The following is a 27,083-nucleotide window of genomic DNA, read 5'->3' on the forward strand; positions in this document are numbered from 1 at the left end:
TGACCAGTCACATTAAAGCAACCAAGACATGTCAATGTATTGGGTTCATAAATTCTTGTGTGTAAATCCCAAGGCAAGGTCTCTTATTTATAACCTCGAAGTGAGGGAAAGAGCATTGGAATAAGAGATGTGGAATAAAACAACAATTTCATCCTATAGTCACTTAAGTCACTTTACAAGGTAAATGACTTTATAAACATAAAGTAACTTTATGTAAGCACTTTAACTTTAATAAATGATGTACTTAAGATAAAATTTCCTGTGTGATTGGAAATCATCCTAACTGTTAATGTCGTTAATCTATCTGGATGTGGTGATAGATTAACCCGGCACCATAACACTAGTACGGAGAAGGGGACGTGACATATTCCCCCCCCCCCCCCCCTAATGTAAAATTCTCACTCTTATTCATTGAACAATTTGCATCACATCAAATGTTGATTCCTCTAGTTTCTCCCTCTGAATGTTAATCCTCTTCTTTGAACAAACTAATCACAAATTGTATAAATTCTTCCTCTTTGACAAATGTTTCAACTCAATCATTAAAAACAACGTAGGCAAGTCCCTCACTCTTTAATTTGAAGACAACCATCCTTCTATCATATCCAGGTGTCAAGACATTCTTCTGATTGAAACCCAAAGTGATCTTGCTCTTTGGCTGCTAGTTTGATGAGCAACTAGCTTGTAATATTACATCAGAATAACAATGTAGTGTTGTATTTTGACTTCATTATAATCCACACCATTAATTAGAAATATGAAAGGTTCATCTAATTCTTGTTTCCTTTGAGGTCCACTTCCTTGAACAATTTGCACAGAGTTTGTAAGAGTTGTCAATAGAAGATGTAAAGATGACACAATCAACTCGAGAATTTCACTTCCCAAGACTATATCAAAGGATTCCTATTCCTCTGACATTTGGAACTATCAACTCAAAGTTTATATTCAATGGAAGACTCTTGTCCTTAATTTTAACCTATTAATTGATGATAATTGATATCACCTTATATGCTCAATGTCATTATTGCCTAAACGATACTTTCAAATGTATTTGATGTTTGTTTACTAATTCTATTCTTTGTTAGTAACTTATCCTTTGCTTCCTGCATAGAATTCTTATCTCTGTATTCGGTACTCTATCGATAGCTCTCTTACCATATATTCCCATTTATTTAGTTCCTTAAACTCCTCAATGCTCCTTCGCATCATAATATCATTACCCTTGCATTTATGAACTTGAGTAATTTATTGTGACGTTTTATAACTCTTCTAAGAATGATTTAAGACATGTATGCAGAATAATCTTTATTATGATATGTTGGGTGGATATTTTGCAACCGACAGTTTTGGGTAAAATCGAGTCATAAAATAGGATGATCAACCATAGTGTGTGAGACAGAGTCTCTCCTACCTTAAAGGGAAGGCTCCCCCTTCTCACCGTTCCTTGAATCAACTCAAGATAAGCAAGAAGTTGAGAGATTTTGTAAGGGGTGTTACCAATATTCTTTCCTCTTATCTTTTAGAAAAGCAAGAAGTTGAGAGATTTTGTAAGGGGCATTACCAATATTCTTTACTCTTATCTTTTAGAAAAGAATCCACTTACCGGTGGAGTGAGTAATGGGCAAGATGAAACCTCAAACTACACTTCTATCTAAAGTTGTAAACGGTGATACCGATAAACTAACACTAACTCAAAGGCTAGCTGAAAGTGTACCAATTTGGCTCTAAATCTTGTTTTAATCTATACTATAAGAATGACCTCTACCATTGGGACACAAAGATTTCCGGAAGTAGGGAATTCTAACTATTTTTTGTGAATTTGATATGGTAATACAAGGAACAGTCAAAGCTCCTAGTCTATGTATTGCCACAATCGGTCCCTATCAAAGCTTCGGCTTTGATTCCTTCTTAAATCTCAACTCTGGATGTTGAAGAACCTGCTCTGCCTCCCATGTTGCATCCTCAATAGGTAGGTTCCTCCACTTCACTAGGTACTCCCTGATAGTCCTCCTGCGAAGCACCCTCTCCCGGGTGTCAAGTATAGCTTCAGGAACCAAGATAAGCTTTCCCTCATCATCGAGAGGTGGCAATACTACTGAAGGCACCACATTGTGCCCCAATGCCTTTTTAAGGCGTGACACATGGAACACAGTATGCACTTTACTGTCTACAGGCAGTTCCAACTCATAAGCTACCTCGCCCACTCTCCTGATTACTCTGAATGGTCCATAGTAGCGCCGTTTCAATTTCTCTGTTCCACTCCTCTTGAGAGAGGACTGCCTATACGGCTGTAACATGAGGTACACCATGTCTCCCACCTCAAAAGACCTCTCAACCCTGTGCTGATCAGCATATTGCTTCTGCTGATTTTGTGCCTTTTGCAAGTTTTCCTTCAAGGATCGCATAATGTCCTGACACTCTTGCAAAAGATCCTTGGCCTTAGGCACCCTACTGTCCCCAAATAACAAATCCAAGAAATTAGGAGCATCATACCCGTATAGTGCCATAAAAGGGGACATTTGAATAGACATATGGTAAGAGGTATTATAGCAGTACTCCCCTAGATGTAGCCACTTCACCCAAGCCCTCTGCTGCCCTGCAATATAGTTTCGGAGATATCCCTCAACCCACTTGTTCACTATCTCTGTTTGCCCATCAGTTTGGGGGTGGTAACTGGTACTCGGAGTGAGCTCTGTTCCACATAACTTGAACAACTCCTGCCAAAAGTGGCTCATAAATCTGCTGTCTCTGTCACTGACTATGCTTCTTGGTATCCCATGTAGTCTGAATACCTCTCGAAAAAATAGTTCTGCTGTTTGTGTTGCCGAATACGTAGACGAAATTGCAAAGAAATGTGCAAATTTCGTCAATCTGTCTACCACAACAAAGATACAATCCCAACCCTGTGCCTTGGGGAGGCCTGTGATGAAATCCATGGAAATGCTATCCCACTTCTTCTCTGGTATGGGTAGGGGCTGTAGTAAACCACCTGGAAAGGAATGTTCCTGTTTGTTCTGCTGACATACTTGGCACTCTCTAACAAATTGAAGCACCTCTGTTTTGAGTCCTTTCCAAGTGAAGCGCTCTCTCACCTGCCGATATGTCTTAAAGAATCCAGGATGTCCTGCCAATGGTGAATCATGAAACGCCCTCAAAATCTTCTGCTTCATAGCAGACCCGGGTACTAAATAAATCCTTTCCTTGTAGATGATCAGATCATTTACAACAGTGTATCGGCTATCCTGAATAGTTCCTTCAATAATACTAGATGCCCAACTATCCTTGGCATACTCTGCCAAGATCAACTCTCTCCAATCATCCATGACTATCCCAACAGCAAGCAAATGAGGCCTTCTGGATAAAGCATCTGCGACAATATTTTTCTTCCCTTTGACGTAGACTATGTCGAAATCATAAGCTTGTAACTTACTCACCCATTTCTGTTGCCTGTCATTAAGATCCTTCTGCCCAAGGAAGTGTTTCAAGCTGTTATGATCTGTTTTTACTGTGAATCGACTCCCTGCTAAATATTGCCTGAACTTAGCTAGCGCGTGCATGATTGCTAGCATTTCTTTGTCATAGATGCTGTAAGTTCTCTCAACACCTCGTAATTTCCTGCTCTCATATGCGATGGGATGTTTGTCCTGCATGAGGACAGCTCCTACGCCCTCTCCCGAGGCATCACACTGCAGCTCAAAAGGCCTGGTGAAATCTGGAATGGCTAAAACAGGACACGTACTCATCAGCTCCTTGAACCTGTCAAAACAATCCTGAGCCCTCTCTGACCACTTGAAACTGTCTCTCCGTGTCAAATCTGTAAGTGGTGCTGCTATCTGTGAAAATCCCTTCACAAATCTGCGGTAGAACCCACAAAGCCCGAGAAATCCCTTGAGTTGTGAAGTGTTCCTCGGCGGTGGCCAATCCAGAATGGCCCTGATCTTGTCTGGGTCAACCCGAACACTTCCTGCACTAATAATATGCCCTAGATAGAGCAACTCTGTCATCCCGAACTCGCATTTACTCATCTTGGCATATAATGACTCCCTCTCTAGAATACTGAGCACTGTATCAATATGCTTCAAATGTTCCTCCCAAGTATGGCTGTATATCAGTATATCATCAAAGAATATCAACACAAAATTCCTCAGCTGATCTCTGAACACTCTATTCATACAGGACTGGAAAGTGGCGGGAGCATTAGTCAACCCGAAAGGCATGACTAAGAACTCAAAATGTCCGTAGTGGCATCTAAAAGCTGTCTTCTCCACATCCCCCTCTCTAACCCGTATCTGGTGGTAGCCAGATCTCAAATCAATCTTAGAGAAGTAGCATGCACCGTGCAATTCATCAATAAGCTCATCGATGCGCGGGATAGGCTATCGGTTCTTGATTGTCTTCTTGTTTAGCTCCCTATAATCAATGCACATCCTCATTGTACCATCCTTCTTCTTCACCAATACTACTGAAGAAGCAAAAGGACTCTTGCTTGGCCGTATGTGCCCCATGTCAATCAACTCCTTGATTGCCTTTTCTATTTCATCCTTATATCTCTTGGGGTGGCGGTAAGGTGTGATGATAACTGGCTTAGCCCCTTCCTCTAACTCAATAACATGCTCGATTCCCCTATCTGGGGGTCTTCCTGGAGGTATCTCATCAAACACCTTAGTATGTTTGGTTATTATTTTTTGTACATCAGGTGGATACTCCTGTTTATGCTGCTCTGTCACCTCAGGCATTACTTTGAACTCTGTTGCCCACTGCACCTGATCATGTCTAAAGAAACTCTGCATTCGTTTGAGTGAGACCACTCGAAGTCTCCCATCTGACAAACCTCTGAGCACTATCTTCTTACCATTTGCCTCAAACCTCATTTCCATTTTCTGGAGGTTAAATGTAAACTCTTCCAGAGACTTCATCCAGTTCATTCCAAGCACCATATCCTGATCACCAATGTTGACCACAAAGAAATCTCCTGTCATGTCATAATCTCCCAAACGAAGCTGCAAGTTGGAGATTTTCTTGGTACAGTCAATTTTGAAGCCATCGGCAACCATCACCTTAAATCCCCTATGCTCCTCTGTATGTAGCCCTCTACGTGTCACAAACTTCTCATCAATGAAGTTATGTGTTGCCCCTGTATCAATGAGTGCCACAAATCTCTGTCCATCCAAAGTTCCCCTAACTCTGAAAGTGACGGCCTCCTGTATACTAGACAACTGAGCTATCGTGCCATCACTACGTGCTTCCTCATGTGAAGAATTATCATCATCTCCATCTGATTCTGATGACTGCTCTGAATCTCCATCCACTGACTCTTCAGCTGAAAAATACTCCATCTGCTTAGCTTTTGCTTTCAATGGACACTTATGTGACAAATCCCAAGGCTCCCTGCAATGAAAACAAAGCTTCTTCTTCCTGAGATCATTAAGTGTTTCATTGTCCAACCTCTTACTTTCCTCCTTAGGTGGCGGAGGCTCTCTATGAAAAGGTTTCCTGTCCTTATCTTTCCTTGAAGGGAAACTCTTTGCGAGGAATTTATTTTTAGAAGCTGAAGAGGAATCCATGTCACGAGCTTTCTTAATGGCTTCCTGCAAAGTGGGAGGGTTGAGAGCTTTAATCCACCCTCTCAACAGATCAGCTAACCCATCCATAAATAGAACCAGTATCCTCCGTTCAGATACATCTGTTACTAACACTGCAAGTTTCTGAAACTCTGAAATGTATGTCTCCAATGATCCCCATTGTTTAAGCTGAGCTAACTCCTTGAAATGGAGTTCTGGATCCTTCCTATCAAAACGTTCAATCAGTCTTTCCGTGAACTCCACATATGAGGTAATGTGTGCATGACCCATAGTGACCATACCATGATGCCACCACTCGTGTGCTAACCCCTCCAGATGAATTGCTGCGTACTTAATAGCTTCTTCCTCAGGCATAGGGTTCAATTGAAAGTATGTGTCAAGCTTTTGAACCCAAGCTCTTGCTGAAGACTTCCCCGAGCCATCATAATATGGTAACTGAAGTTTCCCTACTTTCTTCCGTAGCTCATAGTTCTGGTTCCTGTCATGTCCACGTGGCATATGTTTCATCCGCACATCCATATACTCCCTAAAGGTAATTGCAGCAGTAAAATCTGGACCTCCGGCTTCCCAATCTCTCCTCAACTGGTCCTGTATATCAATGATCTGGGGTTCTGGTACGGGCTGCTCTGGAGCTCTAGGAGGGAATGTGGGAATCATGGGCCTCGAACTCACGGTCCTAGCTTGCTGGGGTGCATGACCGAAATTGTTCCCAACTTGTTCACCTCCATTATGTGTCCCATCCTGATTATTCCCATTCTGATTGTTACCATTCTGATTATTACCTCCACCCATGTTAGCATTCAACCCCATTTGACGAGCCATCATCTGCATCATAAGCTCCAATCTCTGATTCTGTTCCTGTGCCCTTTGTTCTGCTAATCGCTGTCCCTGTGCCAAGGTCTCTAATAATTGTAAAAATCTTTCCTCTCCAGGCTCTGGACCGGCATTCCCGCCTCCACCTAATCTTGTATTCCTGTCATCTCGGTCACCCATATTGCTGTCTTGATCAAAAAATACCTCCGCTGTGTCTATATGACTGGATTCTATACCCCCCTGTACGGATGAACTAGACTGTTTGCTTTGCAGGTCTGAACTCCTACTTTGTCTTGCTCTGGTATTGCGGAAATTATAAGGCCCCTGTCGCATGCTCAAACATAAATGCTCTGATTTTAGTGTTTTGACAAAAACACTTTCCCCTCTATCCGCCAGTTCCAAATTTCCTATAAGACCTCCACAGGATGGCAGGACTTATAGCTCTGATACCACTGTAACATACCCTACTAATTCTACCTTGAATTTTTTAGTTTTGATTCAACAACATTTTGTCAAACAGTTGGTGTGCAAAGTCTGATTTATAATTTCTGAGTTCTTGTTCAGATGTTATAATACTTCTCTGCCAAACAATGACCATATGATCTGAAGAATAGCAAGGACAAATAACTTGGCACTTGAACACTACTACAAATATGCAATGTAAAGAGTTCTTATGGACTGATCCTAAATGTTCCGTACACTTATTCCTCTATTCAAGATATACAAACTTCATATAGCTGTGTACAAAAGTGACTGAGTTTGTAGTGCAAAGACTGTTACACAGTGACTGAATATGCAAAACTCTTTATAATTATGACACCTATACATTCATTGAACTATTATAATCGGGTGTAGAAGAACCTGGAAATAATATGATCGTTGCTGTTCGAAATTTGAGGATGGATGTCCAGTTTAGCAACCCATCTAATAGCTGCTCGGTTAGGGTATGAAATATGACCTCCAAGTACACAGAATGAGGATTGTTCATGCGCACTATTCACATGCACTGTTCACGCGCACTGTAGCAGCACTGTTTACCCACAAACCTGCTCCAAATCTCACCTCCAAATCTGCTGTCCATGCTGTTCAATGTCTGCAATGATATGCCTTTGGAAATGGAACAATTTCAATCTTACCTGTAGCTGAAAAATTGAAGCTGAATGCACACAGTATGAAGCTAATAGATCTTAAATCCCTTGACTCTGTCTTCCAAGAGCGAAAGGATTGTCACCAATGGAGGATTTCGTCTCCAAAAGCCAGCAACCAAACCAACCAAACTAAGCTTGAATTCATCAATCTCTTCATATCTCCACACCCCATTCATGGCTGTATATAAAGTCCTCTTAGAGGGTCGACCCCCACTCCACAAGCAATGTGGGATTAAATCTCATATTTGCATTTTAATATATTGTTTCCATTTATCACTTTAAAATACAAAATATAATAAAGTAACCTTATAATATTAATTTAATTGAAGTTACTTTATTAAATAACTTCCGGCATTAAAATTCCATAGCAAATGATCTCGAAACACGACAAATGATAGCTCGTTAGAAAGAGCTAAGAAAAACACATCCAACCCCATCATCAAAATTATCATCCGGCTAGCCTGGCTGACTTACTAAAAATAGTAAGTCACATTGTAAATGCCTCCAAACGAACTTAGTTGGCCCCAGAACAAAATCGACTAGGCCAAAACACCACAAGATCCCGTCCATGTCCTTGTTAGCCCCCGGGACCACATAGAAGTAGGCTAACGACAACATATATCCAAACTGGTTAAACAGGGGACATTACATAAAATGCCATTTTTAAAGTTTTTTAAACAAAAACATGACTTTTTTATGCAAAAATCTGGGTCATTTTTGCAAAAACGTGGCCAAATAATGCATGTTTTTTAGTCAAATTTTGACTTGTGAGTGCAAAAACGACCTCCCCGAATGCTAATACATGGATCCAAATGCAAAAAAAAAAGTGACTTCAAAATGCATAAAAGTGGATAAAAACCCCAATTTTCTAGGCATTCTTAGCAAAAATGTGATTCATAAAAGGCATGAAACAAAAACGTTTTGACTTCCAAACACCAAAACGTGAGCCAAGCTGCAATGCAAACCACTAAAAACGCCAAAATGTTTCCTCCTCTTGCAAATACGTGAGCCAAAAATGAAGATTTTTGATGTTTTCTTCAAAAGTGTACCCTTGGAAGGAGTTATAAATCATGTTTTTTAGCAAGAAAAATCCATTCTCATTGTTTGAAAACCCATCGATAGAAAAAAAAAGACCCTATTAGAGAAGATTTCAAGAAAAACAATGAAGGAAATCAATCACAATCTTAAAAAACGGGTTCTTGAGAGTTTGCATTTGTTTTTTGGAAACAGGTTTTAGAAGGGTATGAACATGAGCTTTTAGTGCAAAATGCACCTTTTGGTGACCAATGCATATTTTAAAAACTCACTTTTAGTGTAAAACTCACCTTTTTGATGTGGATGCATATTTTAAAAACTCACTTTAGCTCAAACTCACCTTTTAGATGTGAATGCATATTTTAAAAACTCACCTTTTGGAGGTGAATGCATATTTTAAAAACATGCACATACATACAAAGGCAAAAACTCACCTTTTTGATGTCATTGCATATTATAAGTGAGTTTATATGCAATGGCATCAAAAAGGTCCACTTCAAATGACTTTATATTCTAAGTTGAAATTTACATGCAATGGCATGAAAAAGGTCTGTTTTTGATGGATTTTACCAAAGTAACGTGAATCGGAATCGGATCGGAATCGGCAAGGCCAAATCGAATCGTGAATCAGCAATGAATCGGCAAATTTGAAAAAAACCCTTTAAATTTAAAGATTTTAACAATTTAAAACTTATTTCATGCACCCTTTATCGAATATAACTTAAACACACTATAACATCATCAAATAGAAGTTAAAACTTAACATACATAAACATGGAACATAAAATCCATCACATACGTAACTATGTTCTCTAAAATGTAAATTGTAGGCTAGCTGAAGTAAATAGAAATCAAATGATCATAATGATTTAAATCATACAATGTATGTAAGATGATCCATAAGACATCAAATCATAAATGTGTGTAAGAATCTAAGATGAAGATCCATGAAAGTTTGAAACATATGTCTATCAATGATTCAGTATCAATATCTGTAAACAAAATATAAAAACAAGACTCCAGCTCAAGCCTCAGGCTCATAGTCATCATCATCCTCAACACCATCCTCAAGCTCGGCTGCAGCCTCAGCCTCAACCTCTGAGTATCCAATCTGCCTAGTAGCAAGGTGTCTAATGTAGGTCCTAGAGGACTACCGAGCCATATCTCCCGCATGTAAGATGGGCTCACGAACGTCGCTAGGGACTATGTTCTTGCGCGCACATGTGCGTCTACCAATGCCTGAAGAACGTGCTCTAGATGCCTCAGCCTCTATATCTACCTAGTCAATCCACGCACGGTCTTCCTCAGTGAAGACTGGATCCACAACCTCTATGAGCCACTCCGATTCTAGATCAATCTCCTCTAGAATGATCACAGAGGAGTCAGTGCCCAAAATCTGTCTAATCCTAAGACGGAGGTTGTAATGAACAAAGACAAGATCATTCAACCTTTGCACTGTCAACCTGTTTCTCCTCTTCGAGTGGATGTGCTTGAACATGGACCAACTGCGCTTACATCCAATAGCGCTGCTTGGCTGACTCAGAATACGGATGGCAATTTTTTGAAGTTTTGGAGTTGTGGCCCCAAACATTTGCCACCATCTATCTGAAATAAGGGAAAATAAAAACAATTAGTCTCATTTACAAATTACAAATTACAAATTAACTCTAAAATTACATAATCAACTTTAAGTTTAGAATCTAGATTGATGAATATTGAATATATTATTTAATTTTTACCTGGCTGTATTGTTTCCCGAGCATCTATGGCCATCTTGCTAGAGAAAAGTGACCCTTCTTTATTATTGAACTTATCAAGCTCAATAATTGCAGCACTGCTATCCTCATCAGTACTCAACCTTTGGACCACTGTATATAATCCGGTGAGAACCTCCTCATTAGCCTTGAAGTCAAGACGGAAACGAAATGCCGGATTCAAAAAGTAAGCTTCTGCATGGATGGGTCTGTGGAGCTGATTCTGCCATCTCCTATCAATGATGTCCCAAATAGGGGCATACTTCTCCTGCACTCCTGCATACTAAGCTCTAATGGCCTCCTTGGCCCTATCCATGCCCTCATCTATGTAGCCCATAGAGGGCTTTTCCCCATCAGCAGTTCGTAGGAGAGATACAAGGGGCTCAGTGGCCTACATATAAAGTAAAACAAAAATTTGAGTCAAAACTTAAATATAGAATAATTCAATAATATAACTTAAGGTAAAACTAAATCATTAAAGTTTTAAACAATTAGCATAATACACTGTAAAATATTAACTATTAAATTGCAATAAATTTACCTTAAGGATTTCTCTAGCAGGTTTCCAAAAACCATCATCATCAAATATGCAATCCACCACATCTATCCCTGCAGTGGTCATAGCATAGGAAGATGAAATCCACTCCCGCCCAACAAACATGCTCCTCAAATCATCCCTTGATGTCAACAAGGACTGCAAGGTGATGAAATTCAAGGCAAACCTCGTGATCCCTGGACGAGCTAACTCTTTCTCTCTTGTGTACTTCCTCATTGTACTAAGGACAAATGAATGATTATAAATAAACTTGCATATGTTTTTTTGCCCTTTCCACACATGACTTGACCCACTCAAGTTTGTCAATTTCCTCCAACATGAGGTCAATGCAATGTGCCGCACAAGGGGACCAAAATATGGTGGGGTGCCTCTCCATCAAAAGTTTACCTACAACAATTTTAAGTTAATTAGAAATTCAAATTTCAAACATGTTAGAACTTAGGAAACTTAGAAATTCTAAGTCAGAATTAGAAAAAGTTCAAAATTCAAATAAATTTATTTTCAAAACTTGAAAAGTTAAAAGTTTACCTGCAGCAACATAACTTGCTGCATTATCCGTCACTACTTGCACCACATGTTGTTCCCCCACCTCTGCTATAACTTACTCAATACCCTCACATAAGTATGTGGCATTTTTTACATGAGTAGAAGCATCAATGGATTTGAGGAACATGGTATATCCTACAAATAACAAAACAACGAATTATAATTACTATTAGCAATCAACAAATCAAAATTTGAAATAGTCAATCACGATTCAAAATTATGTATGTAAGAAAGTAGAATGATCAATCATCTCCACAGGATACAAGAAAATTGAGGAGTGTTCTTCCCCTCCTATCTATCCAACCATCAGTCATGATGGTGCAACCCTTTTCAATCCACTCCTTTCGGTTGTCCTCAAGCTCATGCCTCGTATCCTCAACCATTTCATCTAGGAGGTATCCACTCAACTCGGCCTCAGTTGGGGCTTTAAACCCCGGACCACAAATGGCAACTGCATCTATCATGTTCTGCCAATAAGGAGCCCTGTCACAAATAGATAATGATATTGATTAGAAATTTAGATGTAAAAAACTCAAATCATAAAACAAGTAGATATAATTAAAGTTTTACTTTTACTTTTAACTTTAACTTTAAAGATAATAAAGAAAAAAGAATCAATTACCTGGCTGCAATAAATGAAATGTTGCAAAAGTACCAGAATTTGCAAATTTCTTTTCTAGCAGCATCATGAATCTCCTTGTTCAAACCCATGCCCTCAAGCGTGAGTTGGGAGCCAAGAGTAGTGCGAGGCACAAAGTAACTATCCATTCTGTTTTTCTGCACTCTAGGCCGCAATAGGTTGGTGTTGGACTCTGTCTCAGTATAAGACCGACCACCACTAACACTCGCATGAGCACTAGCACTAGGATGAAAAGGACGCCTGGAAGAACCCTCTCCAACACAACCTACAGATGCGGAACCAGATACAGATGCAGATGTAGATGCGGTTGCGGATGTGGGAGCACAGGAGCCAATACCTCTTAACCCTTCAAGTTGCATTTTCCTATTCAACTTGTCTTGTTCATTTTTTTCTAATGCCACTAAACAAGTGCGTTTTGCCTCAGCAGTTTGATGAGTGCAAACTGTGACATCATGGCCAGGTATGCCAGCAATGTGGTATTTCAATCTATAGATACCTCCCGAATTTATTTTTTCTTTGCAAAATATACATTTTGTTTGATATTTGATTCTCCCAGGAAACTCTTCATTATATTTCCAACATTCATCTTTTTTACCCATTGTGAAAATTGGAAAATTGGAAAATGAAAGCAAAGGGCTGCTGCAATAAAAAAATTCATGTAAAATATCAAAGATTGCAACTAATAAACAAAAACTACAAAACAACAAACCCTAGTTTGCAATTTAGTAGAAATAAAAAAATTAAAGATTTGCAAATGAACACTAAAAAAATTTAACAAAAAATGCATAATACACTAACATGCAAAAAAAAAACCAGCACTTACCTCTTGCAAATGAGTTGAGTGTTGATATTGACTCCTCAATGCTCCCAATGCAATTTATGGCCTCCCCAGATGGACTTCTGATCTCTTTGGTGCTCTTCCTTCTTGCCGGTTGGAAACCTATGGATTTTCTTTTCTCTTCTCTCTCACTCTTCCTCTCTTCCACTCATGTTAAGCAAATAGAAGGCTCTTTAGGGTTATAACAAAGAGGAAAGACAAATTAGAAAGCAAATAAAACATGTGTTTTTTTTTTAAGTCCAACTTTTTATGCTTGCTAGCGCAACTGATTTTTGGAGATACCCGATGGCGATTCTGGCGATTTTTGCCATGAATCGCCGATTTGGGCGATTCGGGCGATTCACAAAAAAATCGCCGCCAGCGATTTCTGATCCCAAAAAAATCGGGAGTCGTGAATCTTATAGCCAAATCGGCAATTCCGGCGATTTTTGGAACTATGGATTTTACATATAATGACATATAAAAAGTCCACTTTGGATAACTTTAAGTGATTTAATAAGCATATATCAATTTAATTTCCACAAAATATTACTTAAATGGGACATAAATTATATTTTCATATCATATTAACAATATAACATGTAAATATCATTTAATAAGTAATATTTACTAAAGCATTTGATTTAAATGTCAAAAATTAAATTGAGCTATATAGTTAATAGAGTCACTTAAGTGAAAAATCAAAAAAAAACTCAACTTAAAAATATAACATAAAGTGCACTATAGTTACTTTAAGTGAAAATTTAATTGATAAAGTAACTTAAAAACATAACATAAAGTGAATTTAAGTTATATTTTTCAAAAAGTGAATGTCAAATTAAAAATATAGCATGATATTTTTAATTCGTATTGTTGCATCGTCCACTTTTCGGGCACTAAAATGGCCATATCTTTTAACTAACAACTCTGATTAAGCTCTAAGTTAGATCGAATCGAAGGGGAAACAGAAAGCCATGACTTGAGCAAAACCAAAGAACTAAAAACAAAGAACACACTAAAAAACAAAGAAAAGGACGATGAAGGCCTCAAAAATCAAGCAAAAGCTCGACAAACAAAAAAATGAAAAAGACTCGATGAAAGCCTTCAGTAAAAGGATTCATTATATTAATTGGAGTTGATTGGTTGATCAATTCTAACCAATTAAATAACGAACTAAACTTAGAGAAAAAGTTTTGTACTCAAGACAACATGATAAACCATCAATAATAAAATATGAGATGTAATGGTCCCTCTTATTATCCAAGTCAAAACAATCAAGGTAATCCTTTATTTTTTTACTTGATAAGTAGGGATACAATAACTGGTTGACAATGTGTTTGTGTACTTTCTATATATATTGCTTTCAGCAACATGCTCGTTCAATCTAACTCACAATACTAAGATGTGCTATATATTATTATCTATTTAACACTGACGGATTTCCATTTCTGAAATGTATTTATAATCTTGCAACTATAGTAGTGACCATCTTATTCAACCTCTATTCTATATATGCTTCTATCTTACTCCAATAATGATAGATAACAAAAGGCAATGCCAAGAGTAGATTCACCATTCATTGTGTAGTCATATTATCCCAATGTCAAAAATGAGTATACTGGCATGCACTCTAGTCTATCTCGGGTATCAATGGATGGTGTTTCTCTGCTTCTCAAATTAAATATCTGAAACCTTTATATTATTGTTTGGAATTGGAAGTGGGCAAATTTAGACTTCTGTGATCGCTTGATACTTCAATAGTGTTTTTTTTTTTTTTTTGATCTTCTAATATATTCCAATTATGTATAGATTATTCAAGAAAAGATCTTCAAGTCCAACTACAAAATGTACATGACCTGTAATAATGGACACAAAGCTTTAGAATATGTCTTCCAGTAATACAGAAGCTACATGACAACACCAAAAGTGTAATCCATGGAATAAGTGTGATGGCATTTGTTGTTTGAAGTGACTTAAGTTTAGCTCTCAACAGTCACGTTCTTCTATAGGCTCCATAAGATTTCCAAGACTTTGTTTTGGCTCTAGTGTATGGTTCATAGATCCCTTCTTTCCATACTCGATAGAAGATAACGAAAATCATAAGTGGTTCTTGTGGCATATCACAAGCTTACCCCAAGATGAAAATAGGTATCTCAGCCTTGCACAACTCGAGACAAACTTGGCATCTTCAAAAATCACTACTTCCCTACACTTCCCTTCTGCCATGAGAAATCATAATAGAAGTCTCTTAACAAATAGAAACCAAAATATCGCTCATACCCATACTAGAATGGTTAAGTGCTTTGTAAATCTAACCCATTTCCGTGCTCTATATTCCAATTTATAAGAAGATTCAACCACGAAAATTTCAGAATTTCCAAATACTCTTTAATCTTCATTGAATTGTTCTTTTACGGCTGACATTCTAACTTGATTCTTAATATTGATTACAACTCACCTCTCAAATTGTTCAATCTATAAGGGCTCAATATTTCAGACGATTCAAACTGACATCACAGGAACTAGTTGAATTATAAGGCACGTAGGATTTCATATGATTCTCTAAGTCTCAAAATATAGTTGTCCATATTTTATGTGAACCTTTGACCCAACAAACAAATATTTCCTCAAATAATTAAACTGCCAGACTATGCTGCTCAACAATGTGATGTCTCGACAAGTGCCTTTTACTTGCAAAGTTCTTTGTTGGAATGCAATGGAATCCCTGATACTTGATGCCAATACTCAACTATTTCCTTATTGGTAAGTTATACTGAAATCTACAATGGAAGCCTCGATATTCAATGTTCTTTCTATGTAGTTCCATCCCCGTGTGTGATTAATTTTGTTCTAGAATTATTTGATACGATGTTAATTATCTTGAATTCCTATGCAGGTGTTCTCTCTCTCATTCACTGACTATTTTGTTATATTTTCTGATCAGAATTAACAGATTCGATGTCAATAATATTAAAATCTTTTGCAGCCAAAAAATATCATTTCTCATATCGTTGATTATTATTCTCTTATGTTTGCAGCCTGATTCTGATACCATGTTAAGGTTATATGATCATTTACTGCAATTGTAATAACACTGTCATTGTTATTGGTGTCTTCCAAATGCAGATTTGAAGACCCATAAATATGAGAAGAGACATGTCTCTAAGGTTAATCATCATTAGATAATATATTAATAATATAAATAATCATATATATAATATAATATAATATAACATATATATATATATATATATGATGATTTACCATCAACATTGTATCTCATGATCGAATCAATCTGACTGAAGCTACAAACTTAACATATATTAGCCCTACTATGATAATATTTGTCTCAAGTAAAGCAATTAGGACAGTCTACTAGGACAGCCAATGATAAAGTTTGCTTTCTCCAATGTATATGCTGCTTGTGGTTGGAAAGTGTGTTGTGAAGGTCTATAATGGATGGTCTCGTGATCAAAGATCCCCAGTCAGAAGGTGTCCAATGTTCTTGGGTTTTTTTGTCCAGGCATAAGGTTGCAAGATTCGTCATGGTGTTGAGACAAGTTTAGGAACACATACTTTGTTCCCATATGTGTAGTTTCTCTTAATAATATATTGGAATCATGCCTCTACATCGAAGTAAAACATCAAAATAGTTTACTTCTTCCTCTTCCCCTTCCTAGCAGCTCTAGTAAAAACTATGGGATTAGGGGATCTAGTCTTATAAGACTATTCTAGTTGTACCTTCTCCCTCTGCACAACTCACAAGGACTTGACCTCCATCCTAGATGTAGATGGTGTTGACTCTAGCAATGACTCCTCAATATCCCCAACCTCCTCATCCTCCTCAATGTCATCGAATCCCACTGTTCTTCCACCCTCCTCCACAGCCTGCCTCTCTGAATCGTAGATTTTAATTTTTATCCTCTATAAACGATGGAGGTTGCTCCTCTAATGTCCAATCATAGTTAATATCTATGTCATACAAATCAAGTGGACCAACTGGTCTTTCTTCTACTTTCCTTGGGCACAACCATTGGTTATACTACACAAAGACAAGGTCATTGAGGAATTTTTTTGCCAAAACAACATACAACTCACAAAATGCATAATGGAATTTTGTTTTACTACCAGCATCCTACTATGCGTCTGCTGGCAATATTTTACATGCTTATTGCTGATTTATCAGCGATAAGTTGCCAACTTATCTGTGTTAAAGCGCTGGAAATTATCATCGTCTAGAATTTATTGCAATAAGTGCAACTATGTGTATGTGAATGTACTCCTTCAACTTCATATTCTCCGATTCTAGCACATTTTTTTCCCCTTTTCCAACTTATCCACTCTTTCCTCAATTGCATCTTTAGTATTCCTCAACTTCTAACACTTCTTCTTTTTACTGGATTGTCCAATATCAAATAATGTAATGTGATAATCATTTGGAGTGACCTCATCCATTTTCTTATCACCCATTGGAACAGTCATGTACAAAGTGTCACATCTCAGTCCATGTAATAACCCTGTTTGGTTACCTATCAAAAAAAAATACCCCTGTTTGGTTATAGTTAAATCAAGCATCAATTTCTTTCACATTTCAAGGGTTTGACATTTTGTCAAACACTTGGCAAGTAAGCTCGAAGACCATTGTAATGCTGCAACACTATGTAATATGTGTTTCCAGATGTTTAACATTCACATTTTCTTGTTTGAGATATAAACCCAAAATATTTAAAGCATTAAAACACAAATTCCCCACCCAAACGATAATAGCTCCTGCACTTGTAGTATTTGCTAAGTGTTACTTGCAATGTGACAGTCACTATTAAATATGAAAAGAAACTGAATTATTCAATGAGACTGAATCAACCACTTTCTGGGATTTATTAGTCATTTACAATCACGAACTAATGCTCAATAATCAGAAATATTATTTTCAGAACCTGGTCTATCTGTAGGAGAATCGTGACATTTGGAGCACCTGATAAATTGACCAATAAATTTGCAGCTTGGAAATGCTGCTAAATGCTGCCCAGTAATTTGCCACATTTAGATGAAAATTATCATTTCAAACAGTCCCCACGTTGCCCAACACTCACAACAATGGTGTCCCAAATGCATAAGTAGATCACCATTAACAGTCCAAAACCCACGCACCAACAACAGGTTGTCTAGGCGTCTCACAAAGCTGAAAAGATTATATCCAAACTCAGACACAGACCACCCAATACAGGAAAGATATGTATGCCCAAAGGCAGCTCACTATGGCGTTTGCTCTCAGATGTTTCAAACACTTGATATTCATGAAATTCTCAATCCACAAATTGCAGAGATCAATTGAAATCAACACAATGTTTGATACTTCAATTATCACCTGTACAATTCGCCTCTACTCACAAAATGGATATCTCAATGTCAGATCAGATCGACCTTCCCACAGCAGTTATCAAATGCCAAGAATCTGACACCCCAGATGCACAATAGCAGAGTCTATGTAATCTATTACAGAACAATTACCACGCACAGTTCTTCCAACCAACACTTTCCTAGCAACAGTAACCACAGAAAGGAAAGGCACGAAATTTAGAATCGAAGACTCGGTTCAATTTACACTATACCTCAGCAGTGGGAAGAAGGCACCATTCAGTTCTCAAGAACTGCAGATTAAAACCCTTATACTTCAGCAAGGGCACAAACTCAAAGACTCCTCATAGGCAACAACACCAAATAATCAATCAGATGCCTTTCCCATCAAATATCCTCGTATTTATAATCTCCAAATGGCACAAGTTTCCCAAATGGACTTCACTTAAGAAGCTTCCCCCACACAACATTAAAATATAATAAAGTGTCATTATAATATAATTCATTAATTGTTTTTGGCCTAAGTTGCTGGTTCCGATGCGGGTTCGACATTCGGGTTCGAAATTTGATCAAAAAAATTTTGGGCTGGGTTCGGGTTTTTTCGTACAAGAATTTTTGTTTCTTTTTTTTTTGTTTAAAGATATATATATATATGTAAAAATATGCTGCAGCATACCAGTTTATACACCACTATGCTAATCTAAAGCAATTTAGCAAATTCAACCACCGCATATATTAATGATTTGTTTGAATGGCATGATAAAATGTCAAAATATACCACCATAATACCATATAAATGTTGCAATTGAAAACTTTAGTCTTTAAAACAACAATGACAACATTACTAATCACTGAATCATAATCAATAATCAGTCATAGACTCATATATGATCAAATTACAAATATCAATGTGTCATCAAAAATCATCAAAGAATTCATCATCATTAGGCAATTGCTGGTTAGAAGCACAATTAGTGCCACTAGCATCAGCAGTTTCAACCGTAGTCTCCGCCGTAGCCTCAAGATCAGCTCCATCAGTACTATGTATCTCAGGATCACCATCTTCAATCACAAGTGCATCAAAGTGGACTTCCAACTCCACAGCCTCTAGTTCGACATCCCATTGTTTTGCCTCTCCTTTTTTGTAAGTATTCTCTTTGTGAGTTGTGAGCCTCAAGTTTGAATGCACAAACACCAAGTTATCTGCTTTCTTGGAGTTAAGTTGGTTGTGCTTTATCGAGTGGATGAAGGAGTATGTGCTCCAATTCCTCTCAGATGATGATGAACTAGCAACCTATCAAGATTTGCAAATTTACCAACAATAAACTAGAGATTAGAGTTTTAAATATTTACCAACAAGAAACTAATAATTAGAATCTTAAGATTAAAAAACTAACCTGTGAAAAAATTTTGATGGAAATGGGCTGCAATTGTTGGTATTTTTGGCCATGGAAGTACCACCATTTATGAGCATCAGCATTGTTCGTCTTAAAGAGCGTCAAGACCACAATCATTGGTGCTCGTAAAACTCATAAATTTAGACCTCGCTGCAGGTCGTAAGTGCTCAGGAAAGAGTCTTCGAAGGGCTGCCTTGTACCCTTGAGCAACTTCAGGATCTTTGTATGGGGGAACTCGAGTGGTAATCCCCTTGAGGACTGATTGGCTATGGAACCTGGGGCTCAATGCAAAGGCAAGTAGATGTAAAGGGGTAAACATTTTGTTCCATCTCTCTATCATGATTAACTATAGCTCCTTGAAGAACTTTTCATCAAGATCTTTCTCTTTCTCATTTATGATATTTCTAATGTCCTCAATCATGGAACCAATGCCATCATATACCTCACCCAAGCAAGGCCTATCCATGTCAATGTATAGGATCATGCTCAATATAGGCTCAGTGATCTTTAGAAGGTACTTAGCACAATCCCACCAAGATTCATTTAGTATCAATCCCTTATGGCAATTGCTTTATCACTATTAGATTGCCTCCATACGCTCCAATTAGCACTAGTTACCATTCTAGTCAATGCGTCTTTAACCTTGTTTAGGTGCCTCAAAACAATCGTGTTGGAGGCAAATTGGGTCTTAGCAACCTCTTTTAAAATCAAAACGGTAATAGAATAAAAATTTGAAAACATGGAAAGTTTACTAAAGTGGCTAGATTTCTAAAACATGTTTAAATTTTAAACAATTCAACTTACCTTCAAGAGCTCCAATCTCCAGAATTGTCTGAATATGGCTTGTGTCATTTGGTGGTTCGTGACAAATATTTAAATCTCTTGTGCCTTTTCATACATTTTTTTAATCCACTCCACCTTAGTGCCAATTTTTTTCAGCATTAGGTTGAGTGAGTGCACCGCATAAGGTGTCCAAAAAATGTGTTCATATCACTCCTCGATCAATAAGCCAGCAGCCCTACAATTCTTTGCATTGCCAGTTATTACTTGAAGAACATTTTGAGGGCCAACTTGCTTGATAGCTTGGATGAGAATGTTTGCAATGAAAGGACCATCCTTTACCTCTCCTTCACAATCCACAGCTTTTAGAAACATTGCACGTCTTGTAGACACTGCAAGAACATTCACCAAAGGACAGTTCCTTGCATCTTTCCATCCATCTGATAATATTGTCACACCTGTTTCGACCCATGCATCCTTGATGGGCAACATGGCATTCTCTACATGCCCCACCTCATCATCCAATAAAGTGGTGCATACCTTCTCATACCCAGGGTCCTTGAACCCATTTGGAGCCACATTAATTGCCCTCACCATGTATTGCCAATACGGTGAGCGAACAACATTAAATGACAATCCATTTGCATAAACGCATCTGGCTATGGCATGATCAGCAATTTCTCTAGCTTCGTTTTGGAATGATGATTCCAAGGGTCCCACTACTCTTTTACTTACAATCTGCTGTTGAGGACGACGCAATAATGAATGGCCCTCTGCAGGTGGTTCACTAGAAAAGGTAGTTGAAGACATAGATGATGTCTTTCCTTTCTTTAGAGGCCTACCCCTTTCCAACGGATGTGAAGAATTCACCCTCCCAGCAGATTCCTCCGATTGCTTCTGTTCTTGAATATATTTGTTTACAATGTGATTTGGAAGAAATGTTTTAGGTAGTACTTCATTTACTCTTGGCTTCCCGGTGCAAAATTTGATGCCTTTTTTAGGAATAAAGCACAAATGTGTTATTACTCTACTGTAAGAGTTAGTAAATTCCTCCTTGTAATGGCTACAAATCCACAAATAACCTCCTCCACCCGGCATTGGTCGAAATCATTTGCACATGTTCCCAAAGTGGGGAATATCTGTCAATTTTGATGTGGGGATTATTGCCAATAGAATCACTTGCAGCCATGATAGAATCTACAAAAAAAATTTAAAATTACACAATAAATAAAACAAAAAATTAAATATGAAAAAAGATCATTTATGTACTCAAACTAAACTGTAATGGATTCTTAGCATATATCAATAAGTTCATAATGAAAATTAAAATACTAAGAACAATTTGTAAGAAGTTGGAACAATTCAAATCTAACAAGTTGCATGCAATTTTTGATTTTTCCCTACCTCTTTTTTTATCTCTAGAGTTGGAGAAGAAATTGTTGCCTCTGTTATTTGCTACAAAGCTATCAAATACAAACCGCTACCTCAACCTCCGGAGTAATCGTTGAAGCTATCAAAAATAAACCGGTATCAAATACAAACCACTACCTCTGCAATCGCTGCCTTTGGAGTCAACATTTTGGACCTTTGGTTCAAGAACAAACACACACAGTTGAAGGTGAGTCAACCGCACAAAAACAAATGAAAAAACAAATCGCGAGCAGAAAGTTGAAATGCAAAAACAAACCGCCGTAATAAGTGTGAATATGGGGGAGGGCGTTGTTTTAGGGTTGGGTGCGAATATGAGATAAAAACGACTATAATAAAGTAACAAACACCTTTCCAAACCATAAAAAGGTCAAACGTTTTTTGGTCGTATGCCCAAATTCGCTCGAAATTTGTTGTCATTCCATCCATGCTCTTTTGTCGACTCCCAAATTCGCTTGAAATTTGCTAACATTTGTCTAGGGTGCGAAATGAAGAACCCATAGGGAATTTAGCAAGCATTTGGCGAATTTGGATCGAACTAGGACCAACTTCGATTCAATGCGAATCGAATTTTGATTTTGTCCCTTCAAGAGCAAATACGGTAACTTAGCTTTTGGCTTGAAAATTGACCTTTTCCACCATAACATAATATTCTAACACACAAGGCCATTGTTTCTTGTGCCCACGATTTAATTCCTTTCATCCCGATTCCAATTATAATACTAAGGTGATCAACACACAACACCAACAAAAATAACAACCTCAACATATTTAGATGAAGAATAATAATTTACCCGTCTTGCGAAAACAACTGAAGAAGCATCAAAATCAAAATCTGACAACGCCAGAGTAATCTTAATGAAGAAAGACAATTTATGAACCTAACGAGGTGACTTACTATAAATAGACTCTCTCTCCAAGCTCGGAGCCCTAACCAGAAGCTTGTGTATCAATATGGGTTGCCATCAATGAAAATAGGGGGAAATTCCTTGTAATTTTAATTTTCTACTTGGTCAAGTGACTTGTCTATTACGAAGAAATTGGTAAAATACTTGCTTATTATTAACAAAGACCGAAAGGTCATCATATACAAAAGAATGGAACGATGTTTCCTTAGGAAATGATCGTAAACAATAGAAATATTTTATTCTAGCTGAAAGAAAGCTAAAAAAGCTATAGCTAACTAATGCTAACTAAATATTAGAAACATTCTAATATTTACACTAGATTACAAATAGATTAACATTAACTAAAAATAGACAATTATCTATTATCACAATAACCTCCCTTAATGGTTAATCTATCTACAAAACCAAGCTGTCCTCTAACTTTGACAAACTTATCAAGACCAAGAGGCTTGGTGAGAATGTTTGCAGTCTGATCTGTGGTAGGAACATACTGGAAATCTATTGCCCTGTATTCAACCATCGTATGTAGTGACAGTGAACATCCACATGCTTAATTCATTCTTGGAAGACTACATTTCGGGCTAACTTGATAAAACCTTCGTTATCAACAAACAAAGTAGTTGGTCCTACTGGTGACATCTGCATATCCCCAAGCATCCGACGAAGCCAAACAACTTCACATCCTACCTTAACAATCCCTGTATTCGGCCTGCTACTTCTTACTGGTCCATGTGACTACACCGGATCCCAAACTAAACACATATCCAGAAGTTGACTTTTTATCGTCAACAAAGCCTGCCAAATCTGAATTTGTGAACCCACTGAGTCTAGGATTAGAACTTCGAGAGTAAAGAAGTCCATTCTCTGAAGTTCCCTTCACATAACGAAGCACACGCTTTGCTGCCATCCAATGATCACCTTAGGAGCTGTCATAACGCGGGAGATGTGGCTGACTACGAAGCTGATGCCAGGCCTAGTAGCAAAGAGGTAGATGAGGTTGCCTACTAGTTGCCTGTATGTAGTATCATCAACAAGAGGAGAATCAGACTTGGTTGATAACTTGAGACCTTTCTCCATAGGTGTAGATGCAGGCTTGCAATCTTGCATACAGAATTTGTCTAACAGAGCCTTGACATATTTGGACTGAGGGATGAATATACCAGAAGATTGTTGCCAAACCTCAACACCTAGGCAATAATGCATGAGCCCAAGGTCAGTCATATCAAAACACTGGCATAGATTCTATCTGATTCCTTGAATCAAAGATGTTGAACTACCAGTGATGATCAAATCATCCACGTAAATAACCAGAAGGATGATGTCATTGTCAATAGTCTCAATGTAAAAAATTGAGTCTGAAGAACTCCTCTTGAAGCCTTGATCACTGAGGTACCTATCAATTTTTATGTACCATACCCGAGAGGTTGGAGGTGTCTGTACAGGGAAAACTGGTATAACTGGAGATACAAGAGAAGTTGGAGGTGTCTATACATGGATCACTAGTATAAATGGAGTTGCAAGAGCTATTAGGGCCCTCTCATCAGGTGGACCCAATGCAAGCCTAACTCCCAAATCATGAGCCTTCATAAGCTAGTTTGCTGGATTAGGAACAGGAAAAACAAGCATGAAAGGTCCTTGCTGCTCATCAAAGACTACATCACGATTGTAGATGAGACGACATGTCTCAATATCGATCAGGCGGTAAGCTTTGTGAAGACTATTGTATTCAGCAACTATGAGTTTCTGACTCTTGGCATCCAACTTGGTGTGTGACGCATCAAGGATCCAAACAAAAGCAAGGGAGCTGAAATCTTTTAAGTGACTGATTCTAGGCTTACGACTTGACCAGGCCTCTTCCAGAATTTTACCTTTGACTGCCACTATGGATGACCGGTTCAAAAGATAAACTACAGTGTTGACTGCTTCTACCCAAAACTTCTTCGGAACATGTCTATATTCAAGCATGGATTGAGCCATCTCGATAATTGTTCTGTTCCGACGTTCAACTACACTGTTTTGTTGTGGTGTGTGGGTGTGGTTAACTGGCATTTGATGCCATGAGTATCCAAGAAGCTAGAGAATGCATTAGAAAAAAATTACCTCCATTGTCTAATCTAAGAGTAATAATAGATTTCCCAAACTCTTTCAAATAAAAGTTTAGACTTCTGAAATATAGAAAATGGATCTGATTTTTTTTTAAGGAAATATACCCACATTTTTATACTAAAATCATCAACAAACAACAGAAAATACTTGGACCCAAGAACAGAAGGAGTGGCAATAGGGCTGCAAATATTGGAATGAACAAGCTAAAGTACCCAAGAAGCTCTTCATGAATCGCAACTAGTGAAAGGTGTGCAATGTTGCTTCCCAGCCTGGCATGCATCACAAACTCCAAGTTGCTAAGTCTGAATCTCTGGCAATCCAAGGAGAAGCCCTTCCCGAGCAAGTTGTGAGAGATAACGCACATTTAAGTGCCTATATTGTTGATGCCAAAGTGTGTTAACAAAATACTGTCAAGCAGCCATAGCTAAGCTCCGAGAATCGGTAAGTCGGAAAAGACCATGATCCTCAAGACCTACTGCAACAATAAACTGAGTCACCCTATCAGTGATGGTACATTGATGTGAACTGAAGGTGACATCCAACTGTGGGGAATGTCGCAGCAACTGACTAACTGAGAATAGATTTAGTTCCATCCCTAGAACATAGTACACATCCAAGAAAATGAGATTCCTCCCAATAGACTAGATCTGAATGTTGCCTTTGCCGGCAACAATGTACTCTTCTATGCCACCAAAAATAACCGAGTCTAAATAAGACTGGTAGTCAATAAACCAAGCTTTGTAGTGAGTGAAATGACGAGAGGCACCTGAATCAATGTACCAGGCAAATGACTTCACATGATCTGCAAGTCTTTTAGCCATGAAGACGTAAAGGCAAATTTCGTTTGCTCAGTGTACTCTGCGGTGTTTGCTTTGGGCTGCAAACCTGATTGCTTAGATTGTGCAACTATACATTTCCAACATTCAAACCTCATGTGACCAAACTTGTGGCAATTGTGACATTGAATGTTCTTCTTCCAGGAACCATCTGATGCTAGAGCAGAAGACTTCTGCTGAAATGATTGTTGAAAGTCTTTATCCTTTTGAAAGGATTTTGCAGCAAAGGCTTGTTCTATGGAGCTAGAGCTAGAGTTGGTACCGAATTGTTGTTTCCACCGATCTTGCTAAGCAAAAGTGTGCAGAGATCAGTGAATTTTAGATCGACACCAGAAGACGTGACAATGAGAGTCTCGATAAAATTCTCATAGGACTTTGGTAAACTCTGGAGAGTGATAACCACAATCTCCTCTTCCTCCATCTTGCGACCAATGGCAAGCAACCGATCACAGATTTCCTAAATCCTATTCAGGTGTGCCTGGAGCATTGTTCGCTCATCCATGATGATAGAAAACAAAGTGTTCTTCTGTAACAAACAAATTTTCTTAACCAATTTTGAACTCCTAATAATCTGTTTAATAAGTAATTGATTCCATTTCACAAGATGATGACTTCTACTAGCCGAATATAACTATGATAAAAGTAACTATTTCTAGTCTAATTGTATTTCATTTTCAGCTGATATAACAAGAACAAAAGGAAATAATAAATTTATAGACATTGCTATCAATTTAACCATTTCTAACTAATAACATATTCAACTAAAAATAAAGTAACGACTAACTTTCTTAACTGAATTATATCAACTGAAAAAATGTATTCAATGTAAATATCAATATTTACTTTATCTAGAAAACTAAACTATCTAATTATTCTTCTAAGGGTTAAAAGTAAAAGTGTAAAACAAACATACAATATTAATAGAAGAATCCCTTTATCTTGTTGTTCAAGGCTCGGCATTGGTGAGAGGAGAAGCATTGACATAGGCTTAACCTCCCAACCTCAGACAATACTTATCCCTACACATCCTAACTTACTAGAATGGCCCCCCCTACCTCAAGATCAGGCTTAGGATGTTCTTCAGTCCAGCCATCCAAGCTACCAGGTGGTTGAGTGCCCCATCAGTTATACCTGTATAACTGACATCTACGGACAAACAAGAGATCTCAAGATTGACACATATGCCTAAAACTACCTTGGCCAAGGATTTCAGTTGGGTTCGTGTACCCGATCTCCACCACTCAACTTGACAACAAACTCCATTACCGGGACATGCATGAGCTATTAATTATTCAATATTCAAATCTGATTTCATTATTGATTTTTGCAAGTTAATTCCACCTCTTCACCATTTTGTGGCTTCTATGCCCAGGTGAATC

General features: G+C 37.9%; 2 protein-coding genes across 6 annotated transcripts in view; both read right to left on the reverse strand.

Annotated features, from left to right (window-relative positions):
- Positions 1–27,083, reverse strand: part of LOC149569825 (uncharacterized) — a 217,515-nt gene that overhangs the window by 116,753 nt on the left and 73,679 nt on the right. The window contains exon 1 of one of the 5 annotated variants that reach the window (XM_089822550.1): positions 10,318–10,469. The exons of the other annotated variants lie outside the window; for them this stretch is intronic. Within the exon in view, the coding sequence (XP_089678676.1) occupies positions 10,318–10,341 (24 nt within the window). The 5' untranslated portion in view covers positions 10,342–10,469. Of the gene's footprint in view, positions 1–10,317; positions 10,470–27,083 lie in introns of those variants that run through there. 5 annotated transcript variants of the gene reach the window in all.
- Positions 10,488–11,247, reverse strand: LOC149569826 (uncharacterized). Its single transcript, XM_089822554.1, has 2 exons — positions 10,874–11,247; positions 10,488–10,723 (listed from the first exon to the last, which is right to left on the reverse strand). The coding sequence occupies exons 1-2, from the start codon at positions 11,102–11,104 to the stop codon at positions 10,616–10,618; spliced, it is 339 nt and encodes a 112-aa protein (XP_089678680.1). The 5' UTR covers positions 11,105–11,247; the 3' UTR covers positions 10,488–10,615.

This window comes from Cupressus sempervirens, chromosome 3, assembly GCF_028749045.1.
Source record: "Cupressus sempervirens isolate cs-2001-9-10 chromosome 3, ASM2874904v1, whole genome shotgun sequence".
Lineage (NCBI taxonomy): Eukaryota > Viridiplantae > Streptophyta > Pinopsida > Cupressales > Cupressaceae > Cupressus > Cupressus sempervirens.

What these genes read in the sequence shown, in the direction of transcription:
- LOC149569826 (XM_089822554.1), bottom strand. Translation starts at nt 11,104, where the DNA reads ATGAGGAAGTACACAAGAGAGAAAGAGTTAGCTCGTCCAGGGATCACG. An exon ending in CTGCTAGAGAAATCCTTAAG is followed by an intron (nt 10,724 to 10,873) that starts GTAAATTTATTG and finishes CTTTATATGTAG; the next exon opens with GCCACTGAGCCCCTTGTATC.